Genomic DNA, 10,107 nt, shown 5'->3' with positions numbered 1-10,107 from the left:
GGTGCTGTGATGGAGTTGGGGGGACCCCGGGGTGCTGCAATGAGGACAGAGTGTCCCCGTGTCCCCAGGGTGCCCTGATGGAGATGGGGGGACCCCAAGGTGCCACGATGGGGACAGTGAGGACAGAGTGTCCCCGTGTCCCCAGGGTGCCCTGATGGAGATGGGGGGACCCCAAGGTGCCACGATGGGGACAGGGTGACCCTGTGTCCCCAAGGTGCCACGTTGGAGATGGAGGCGACTCTTACGGTGCCGCGATGGGGATTGGGGTGTCCCTTGGGTGCTGTGATGGGGACTGGGTGTCCCCATGTCCCCGGGGTGCCCTGATGGAGATGGGGGGGACCCCGAGGTGCCACGATGGGGAGAGGGTGACCCCGTGTCCCCAGGGTGCCGTGATGGTGACAGGGGACAACCCCCCACCACCCCCCCGACCGCTCGCTCGCCACCTGGCACCCGCCCGGACGCCTGGGCCCCGGCGCGGGGGCAGAGTCCGGGGCGTTGGCGCCCCAGGCACGTTTCTGCCCCATCTCGGGGCCAAAGTCCGGACCCCGCCCTGGGAGGGGGCCCAGGCGTCCGGCTCCAGCCCTGCCCCCCCCCCCCATCACTGGGCGGATGTGTGGGGGTGTGTGTGTGGGGAGGCACCGAAGGGCCCTCCCTAAACCCACAGGAGGGCCCAGGCGTCCGGGAATGGGGGCGGGGGGGGGGGCTGAGTGGGTGTCCCCCCCCCCCCCCCCCCCAAACCTGACCCAGCCCTGAGGGCCCAGGCGTCCGGGGCGCCAGGCTGTTCCCCCCCCCCCCCAACCTGGCCAAGTTGGCGCCTGGGCCCAGGTGTCCGGGCAGGGGTGGGGCCCCCGCGGGGGGCTATAAAGTCCCCGGCGCCCGGCGCGTCCGGCTCCGCGTCATCGTCACCGCTGCCACCGTTGTCACCGCTGCCACCGCTGCCACCGCTGCCACCGCGGCCACCGCGGCCATGGCCTTCGTCCCCGCACCCGGCTACCAGCCATTTACAACCCGGTTCGTATCACCCCAGGGGGCCCAGGCGTCCGGGCCCTTGGGGGGGTCCCCGTTCCCCCCGCCGGGTCGGGGTGGGGGCCCAGGCGTCCGGGCCCCGGGGGTGGGGGGGGGTCCCCGCTCCCCTGCTGGGTCGGGGTGGGGGCCCAGGTGTCTGGGCTCTTGGGGGGGTCCCCGTTGCCCTGCCGGGTCGGGGAGGGGGCCCAGGTGTCCGGGCCCTTGAGGGGGTCCCCATTGCCCTGCCGGGTCGGGGAGGGGCCCAGGCGTCCGGGCCCTGGGGGTGGTGGGGGTCCCCGTTCCCCTGCCGGGTCGGGGAGGGGCCCAGGTGTCCGGGCCCTCGGGGGGGTCCCCATTGCCCTGCCGGGTCGGGTGGGGGCCCAGGCGTCCGGGCCCTCGGGGGGGTCCCCGTTGCCCTGCCGGGTCGGGGAGGGGCCCAGGCGTCCGGGCCCTCGGGGGGGTCCCCGTTGCCCTGCCGGGTCGGGGGGGAGCCCAGGCGTCCGGGCCCTTGGGGGGGGTCCCCGTTGCCCTGCCGGGTCGGGGAGGGGCCCAGGCGTCCGGGCCCTCGGGGGGGTCCCCCGTTCCCCTGCCGGGTCGGGGGGGGCCCAGGCGTCCGGGCGGGCGCTGAGCGGGGCTCCCGGCGCAGCCGCTGCCCCACGTGTCCCCCGTGGTCGGGGGGCTCCGGCCCGGCATGTCCATCTACGTGCAGGGCGTCGTGCCGCCCCACGCCGACAGGTACTGGGGGCACTGGGAGCACTGGGGGCACTGGGAGCTCGGGGCGGGGGGGGAGGAGGGGCAGCTGGGTCCTTGCACGCGCGTGTGCGTGGCCCTGTGCACGGTCCATCCCCCTGCACACATGTGTGCACGGAACTGTGCATCCCCCGTCCCTTTGCACGCACGTGTGCACCGCTCATCCCTCTGCACACGCGTGTGCATGGCCCTGTGCACGGTCCATCCCCCTGCACACATGTGTGCACGGAACTGTGCATCCCCCGTCCCTTTGCACGCGCATGTGCGCAGCACTGTACATGCCCCGGCCCTTCGCACACGCGTGTGCATGCCCCATCCCCCTGCACGCGCGTGTGCACGGCACTGCATATCCTCCCTCCCTTTGCACACGCGTGTGCATGCCCCGTCCCCCTGCACGCGCATGTGCACGGCACTGCATATCCTCCCTCCCTTTGCACACGCGTGTGCATGCCCCGTCCCCCTGCACGCGCGTGTGCACAGCACTGTGCATCCCCCGGCCCTTTGCACGCACGTGTGCATGGCACCGCGCATCCCCCGGCCCTTTGCACACGCGGGGACGGCGGGGGAGGAGGGCAGGAGGGACGGACGGCAGGAGCGCGGGGACAGACGTGGGGACGGGTGTGGGATTTGGGGTGCGGGGGTGGGTGCAGGATGCGAGGTGCAGGGTGCAGGGGTGGATTTGGGGTGCAGACGCGGACGGTGCCGTGCCCCCCACCCCGGCGCAGGTTCCGGCTGGAGCTGGGGGGCGGCGCAGGGGTGCAGGGATGGGTGCAGGGTGCAGGGATTCGGGGTGCAGGTGCAGGGGTGGATTTGGGGTGCAGACGCGGACGGTGCCGTGCCCCCCACCCCGGCGCAGGTTCTGGCTGGAGCTGGGGGGCGGCGCGGGGGTGCAGGGGTGGGTGCAGGGTGCAGGGATTCGGGGTGCAGGTGCAGGGATTTGGGGTGCAGACGCGGACGGTGCCGTGCCCCCCACCCCGGCGCAGGTTCCGGCTGGAGCTGGGGGGCGGCGCAGGGGTGCAGGGATGGGTGCAGGGTGCAGGGATTCGGGGTGCAGGTGCAGGGATTTGGGGTGCAGACGCGGACGGTGCCGTGCCCCCCACCCCGGCGCAGGTTCCGGCTGGAGCTGGGGGGCGGCGCGGGGGTGCAGGGGTGGGTGCAGGGATTCGGGTGCAGGTGCAGGGATTTGGGGTGCAGACGCGGACGGTGCCGTGCCCCCCACCCGGGCGCAGGTTCCGGCTGGAGCTGGGGGGCGGCGCGGGGGTGCAGGGGTGGGTGCAGGGTGCAGGGATTCGGGGTGCAGGTGCAGGGATTTGGGGTGCAGATGCGGACGGTGAAGTGCCCCCCACCCGGGCGCAGGTTCCGGCTGGAGCTGGGGGGCGGCGCGGGGGTGCAGGGGTGGGTGCAGGGTGCAGGGATTTGGGGTGCAGGTGCAGGGATTTGGGGTGCAGACGTGGACGGTGCCGTGCCCCCCACCCGGGCGCAGGTTCCGGCTGGAGCTGGGGGGCGGCGCAGGGGTGCAGGGATGGGTGCAGGGATTCGGGGTGCAGGTGCAGGATTTGGGGTGCAGACACGGACGGTGCCGTGCCCCCCCCACCCGGGCGCAGGTTCCGGCTGGAGCTGGGGGCGGCGCGGGGGTGCAGGGGTGGGTGCAGGGTGCAGGGATTCGGGGTGCAGGTGCAGGGATTTGGGGTGCAGACGCGGACGGTGCCGTGCCCCCACCCGGGCGCAGGTTCTGGCTGGAGCTGGGGGGCGGCGCGGGGGTGCAGGGGTGGGTGCAGGGTGCGGGGTGCGGGGTGCAGGTGCAGGGATTTGGGGTGCAGACGCGGACGGTGCCGTGCCCCCCACCCCGGCGCAGGTTCCGGCTGGAGCTGGGGGGCGGCGCGGGGGTGCAGGGGTGGGTGCAGGGATTCGGGGTGCAGGTGCAGGGATTTGGGGTGCAGACGCGGACGGTGCCGTGCCCCCCACCCCGGCGCAGGTTCTGGCTGGAGCTCGGGGGCGGCGCGGGGGTGCAGGGGTGGGTGCAGGGTGCAGGGATTCGGGATGCAGGTGCAGGATTTGGGGTGCAGACGCGGACGGTGCCGTGCCCCCCTCCCCGGGCGCAGGTTCCGGGTGGAGCTGGGGGGCGGCGCGGGGGGGGCGGCGCAGGGGTGCAGGGATGGGTGCAGGGTGCAGGGATTCGGGGTGCAGGTGCAGGGATTTGGGGTGCAGACGCGGACGGTGCCGTGCCCCCCACCCCGGCGCAGGTTCTGGCTGGAGCTGGGGGGCGGCGCAGGGGTGCAGGGGTGGGTGCAGGGATTCGGGGTGCAGGTGCAGGGATTTGGGGTGCAGACGCGGCCGGTGCCGTGCCCCCCACCCCGGCGCAGGTTCCGGCTGGATCTGGGGGGCGACGCGGGCGCGGACGTGGCGCTGCACGTGAACCCCCGCTTCGGGCGCGAGGCGCAGGCCGTGCTCAACAGCCGGGCGGGCGGGCGCTGGGGTGCCGAGCAGCGCCGGGACCTCGGCGCCCTGGCGCCCGGGCGCCCCTTCGAGCTCGTCGTCACCGTCACCCCCAGCGGCTACCGGGTGCTGCGCGGGGCGGGGGGGGGGGGACGCGGGGGACACGGGGGGGGGGCATGGGGACATGGGGGGACATGGGGACATGGGATGTGGGGGGATCGGGGCATGTGGGGGATATTGGGGGGACATGGGGACATGAGATGTGGGGGGATTGGGGGACACGGGGGGACATGGGGACATGGGGGGACATGGAATATGGGGGAATCGGGGGCACGGGGGATATGGGGGGACATAGGGACACGGGGGGACACGGGGACACAGGATATGGGGGGATCGGGGGCACAGGGGATATGGGGGGACATGGGGACACGGGGGGACACGGGGTCACGGGATATGGGGGTATCGGGGGCACGGGGGATATGGGGGGACATAGGGACACGGGGGGACACGGGGACACAGGATATGGGGGGATCAGGGGACATGGGGGGACACAGGGGGACACGGGATATGGGGGGATCGGGGGACATGGGGGGACACAGGGGGACACGGGATATGGGGGGATCGGGGGACATGGGGGGACACGGGGATGTGGGGACAGGGACAGCGGACATGGGGGGACATGGGGGGACACAGGGACATGGGGGGACACAGGGACATGGGGCATGGGGGGGATCAGGGGACATGGGGGGTGGGGGGACATGGGGGACACAGGGACAGGGGACATGGGGGGACATGGGGGGATCAGGGGACATAGGGATGTGGGGGGACACGGGTGGTGGGGGGACATGGGGGGACATTGGGACATGGGGGGGCACTGGAGGGGCCTATGGGCTATATAGGGTCATGGGAGCCTTATAGAGGGATATATGGGCTCCTGGGGGGGGTATAGGGGGTCCCTGTGGGGGGGATGTAGGGGGTCCCTAGGGGGTATATAGGGCCCCAGGGGGGCTATAGGGGGTCCCAGGGGTCCTGGGGAGATATAGGGGGACCCCAGAGGGTTTAGGGAATCCTGGGAGTTATATAGGGTCTTGGGGGGGGAGGTTCAGGGGGTCCCAGGGGTTTATGGGGTCCTGGAGGGGGTTAGGGGGTCCCGGGGGGGGGGGGTTAGTGGGTCCTGGGGTGTTTAGGGGTTCCCGGGGTGGTTAGGGGGTCCCGGGGGGGATATAAGGTCGTGGGGGGGGGGTTAGCGGGTCCCTGGGGTCCTGGGGGGTCTAGGGGGTCCCGGGGGGGTATAGGGTCGTGGGGTGGTATAGGGGACCCCAGCTTGGGGATATAGGGTCATGGGGGGGGGAGGTTAGGGGGACGTGGGGGGGGTTAAGGGGTCCCTGGGGTCCCGGGGGGGGTTAGGGGGTCCCAGGGGGGTGCCGGGCCCCCCCTGACCTCCCCCCGACCCTGCCCCCCCCCCAGATCCTGCTGAACGGCAGCGACTTCGCGGAGTTTCCGCACCGGCTCCCGCCGGAGCAGGTCACCGCCGTCACCGTGGACGGCGACGTGGAGCTCCAGGCCGTCACCGTGCTGGGCGGCCGCGTGAGTGCGGGCCCAGGCGTCCGGGCCCCCCCCCAACCCCCCCCTCCTCATCCCCCCCCCTGCTTCCAGGGGCCCAGGCGTCCGGGAGGGCCCCCCTCCCTCCCCGGCTCAGCTCTGCCCCTTCTCTCCGCAGGGGATGTTCCCCCCAGCCGCGATGCCGGTGAGCACTGGGGGGGTGGGGGGGGTCCCCGGGGTCCCCCCGGCCCTGCAGTGGGCCCAGGCGTCCGGGGAGACCCCCCCTCACCCCGTGTGTTGTCTCCCCCCCCCCCCACCCCGCACTGTGTCCCCAGGGTGTGCCGCAGCCCATCCCCTACCAGCAGACGCAGCTGCCGGTGAGTGACCGGGCTGGGGGGGCACCCCACGGCGTCCCCACGGCACCCCACGGTGTCCCCACAACACCCCCACGGCGTCCCACCCACGGCGTCCCCACGGCGTCCCCATGATGTCCCCACTGCGTCCCCACCGCGTCCCCGCTAACCCCTGTCCTCTCCCCGCAGATGATGGAGCAGCCGCCGACCTTCCACCCGGTGAGCGCGGGACCCCCGGGACCCTCGTCTCCATCCCTGTCCCCATCCCGTCCCCATCCCACCCCCATCCCGTCCCCATCCCGTCCCCATCCCCATCCCATCCCATCCCATCCCATCCCATCCCATCCCCATCCCGTCCCCATCCCCATCCCCATCCCCGTCCCCATCCCCATCCCATCCCATCCCATCCCATCCCATCCCATCCCCATCCCGTCCCCATCCCCGTCCCATCCCCGTCCCCATCCCCATCCCATCCCATCCCATCCCATCCCATCCCATCCCATCCCATCCCGTCCCCATCCCCATCCCCGTCCCCATCCCCGTCCCCATCCCCATCCCATCCCATCCCATCCCATCCCATCCCATCCCATCCCATCCCATCCCCATCCCCATCCCCATCCCCGTCCCCATCCCCGTCCCCATCCCCATCCCATCCCATCCCATCCCATCCCCATCCCATCCCATCCCCATCCCCATCCCCATCCCATCCCCATCCCCATCCCCATCCCCATCCCCATCCCATCCCCATCCCATCCCCATCCCCATCCCCATCCCATCCCCATCCCCGTCCCCATCCCCGTCCCCATCCCCGTCCCCATCCCCATCCCATCCCCATCCCATCCCCATCCCCATCCCCATCCCATCCCCATCCCATCCCCATCCCATCCCCATCCCGTCCCCATCCCGTGCCAGCGCCGTCACCGTCTCTTCCAGCCCGTCCCCTTCGTGGCCACCATCCCGGGGGGGCTCACGCCCAAGAAAACCATCGTGGTCAAGGGCTTCATCCCGCCCAACGCCAACAGGTGCGGGGGGCCCAGGCATCCGGGGGGCCCAGGTGTCCGGGGGCAGGGGCCCCAGACAGCCAGGGTGGGGGGGGGGGGCAGGCAATCAGGGGTGTTGGCCCAGGTGTCCGGGAGAACCCAGGCAGCTGGGGGAGGAAGGGGCCCAGGCGTCCGGGGGAAGGCGGGGAGGGGGCCCAGGTGTCCGGGCGCCCTGACCTCCCCCCCCCCTCCACCCCCCTCCAGGTTTCACATCAACCTGCGGGCGGGCCGGGGGGGGGACGTGCTGCTGCACGTGAACCCCCGCCTGGGCGAGGGCTCCCTGGTGCGCAACAGTTTCCTGGGGGGCAGGTGGGGCGCCGAGGAGCGCGAGCTGCCCCACAACCCCCTGCAGCGCGGCTGCTACTTCGACGTGAGTGCGGGGGGGGGGGCGGTGCACGAGGGCGGGCGTTGCACGAGGGCAGGCATTGCACGAGGGAGAGCATTGCACAAGGGCGGGCGGGTGTTTCACGAAGGCGGGTGTTGCTCGAGGGCAGGTGTTGCACGAGGGTGGGTGTTTCACGAAGGCGGGCGTTGCACGAGGGCAGGCGTTGCACAAGGGCGGGCGTTGCACGAGGGAGCGCGTTGCACGAGGGCAGGTGTTGCACGAGGGAGAGCATTGCACAAGGGTGGGCATTGCACAAAGGCGGGCGTTGCACGAGGGCAGGTATTTCACAAGAGGGTGTGTTGCACGAGGGGCGGGTGTTGCACAAGGATGCAGGGCATGAGGGTGGGTGTTGCACGAGGGTGGGTGTCGCACGGAGGCAGGCGTTGCACGAGGGTGGGCGTTGCACAAGGGTATGGGGCATGAGGGCAGCGTTGCACGAGGGTGTGCATTGCCCGAGGGCGGCTGTTGCACGGGGGGGGGGTGGTATTGCACACGGGTGTGCATTGCCCGAGGGCGGGTGTTGCACGGGGGGGGGGGGTGGTATTGCACACGGGTGTGCATTGCCCGGAGGGCGGCTGTTGCACGGGGGGGGGTATTGCACACGGGTGTGCATTGCCCAAGGGCGGGTGTTGCGGGGGGGAGTGGTATTGCACATGGGTGTGCATTGCCCCGAGGGCGGGTGTTGCACGGGTGGTGCCCGAGGACGGGTGTTGCATGGGGGGGGGGGGGGGGGGGAGCGTGCGTTGCACGCGGGCGTGCGCGGCGCTGCGCGCTCACCCCCCGCTGCCCCCCAGCTCTCCATCCGCTGCGGGAACCATCGCTTCAAGGTGTTCGCCGAGGGGCAGCCGCTCTTCTCCTTCGCCCACCGGGCGCCCGCCGGGCCCCACGTTGACACCCTGGAGGTGGAGGGCGACGTCGTCCTCTCCTACGTCCACTTCTGAGCCCCCCGGCCTGCCCCACGGCGCAGCCCGGCCCCACGGCACAACCCCCCGGCCAGCCCCACGGCGCAGCCCGGCCCCACGGCGCAGCCCAGCCCCACAGCGCAGCCTCCAGCCAGCCCCACGGCGCAGCCCGGCCCCACGGCACAACCCCCGGCCGGCCCCACGGCGCAACCCCCGGCCAGCCCCACGGCGCAGTCCAGCCCCATTGCTCAGCCTCCAGCCAGCCCCACAGCGCAGCCCGGCCCCACGGCGCAACCCCCGGCCGGCCCCGTGGCGCAGCCCAGCCCCACAGCGCAGCCTCCAGCCAGCCCCATGGCTCAGCCCAGTCCCACAGCACAGCCCAGCCCCATTGCTCAGCTCCCAGCCAGCCCCACAGCTCAGCCCAGCCCCATTGCACAGCCCCCAGCCAGCCCCATGGCTCAGCCCAGCCCCATAGTGCAATCCCCAGCCTGCTCCATGGTGCAGCCCGGCCCCATTACACAGCCCCCAGCCTGCCCCGTGGTTCAGCCCAGCCCCATTGCACAGCCCCCAGCCTGCCCCACAGTGCAGCCTGGCCCCATGGTGCAGCCCCCAGCCAGCCCCATGGCACAGCTCGGCCCCATAGCTTGCCCTGCCCTACAGCTCACCCCACAGCCAGCCACATAGCAATGGCCAGAGCTCTCTGCACAGCCAGCCCACAGCCTGCCCATAACTTACCCCACAGCTGGCCCCACGGCAATGCCCCCCCCCCCAATAAAGTTGTTGTTGCACAGAAGCCTCCGCCAGTGCTGCCCCCCCCCACCCCCACCCCACGGCACCCACCCCACGCCAAGGGGGGGCTGCAAATCTGCCCCAGCGTGTCCCCATGGGCCTGGTGTCCCAGCCCCATGGGCCTGTCCCAGGCCCCAGCGTGGTCGCCACAGTCCCACCCCCAGCACAGACTGAGGTTCCTGCCCCCAAGGGCCTGTCCCCATCCCATGCCCATGGGCGCATCCCATCCCCATGGTCCCATCCCATCCCCGCAATCCCATCCCCATCCCCATCCATCCCATCCCCATGGTCCCATCCTTGTCCCCATCCCATCCCCATCCTTGTCCCCATCATCCCATCTCCAACCTGTCCCCATGGTCCCATCCCCATCATCCCATTCCCATCCCTGTCCCCGCAGTCCCATCCCCATCCTCATCCTCATCCCCATCACATCCCCATGGTCCCAGCCCATCCCCATCCCCATGGTCCCATCCCATCCCTGTCCCCGCAGTCCTATCCCCATCCTTGTCCCCATCCCATCCCCATCATCCCATTCCCATCCCCATCCCTGCAGTCCCATCCCCATCCCCATCTCATCCCCATGGTCCCATTCCATCCTTGTCCCCATCAGCCCATCTCCATCCTGTCCACATGGTCCCATCCCCATCATCCCATTCCCATCCCTGTCCCCGCAGTCCTGTCCCCATCCTTGTCCCCATCCCATCCCCATCATCCCATTCCCCGCAGTCCCATCCCCATCCCCATCTCATCCCCGTGGTCCCATCCCCATCATCCCATTCCCATCCCTGTCCCCGCAGTCCTGTCCCCATCCTTGTCCCCCTCTCACCCCCACGGTCCCATCCCCGTCCTTGTCCCTATCCCGTCCCCACCATCCCATCCCCATGGTCTCATTCCCATCCCCATCC

At 71.7% G+C, this 10,107-nt stretch overlaps 1 protein-coding gene across 1 annotated transcript; it reads left to right on the top strand.

The window, feature by feature from the left end:
- Positions 1-886: 886 nt before the first annotated feature.
- Positions 887-9,206, top strand: LGALS4 (galectin 4). Its single transcript, XM_062598239.1, is given in 11 exon segments — positions 887-998; positions 1,001-1,011; positions 1,652-1,740; positions 4,119-4,317; positions 5,659-5,778; positions 5,912-5,938; positions 6,069-6,110; positions 6,276-6,305; positions 7,020-7,108; positions 7,331-7,496; positions 8,306-9,206. Coding segments are annotated over 11 exon segments (951 nt in total). The 5' UTR covers positions 887-967; the 3' UTR covers positions 8,453-9,206.
- Positions 9,207-10,107: the final 901 nt, after the last annotated feature.

This window comes from Rhea pennata, chromosome 32, assembly GCF_028389875.1.
Source record: "Rhea pennata isolate bPtePen1 chromosome 32, bPtePen1.pri, whole genome shotgun sequence".
Classification (NCBI taxonomy): domain Eukaryota; kingdom Metazoa; phylum Chordata; class Aves; order Rheiformes; family Rheidae; genus Rhea; species Rhea pennata.
Note: the sequence above shows the minus strand (reverse complement) of the source record. Positions and strands in the feature narration are given on the sequence as shown.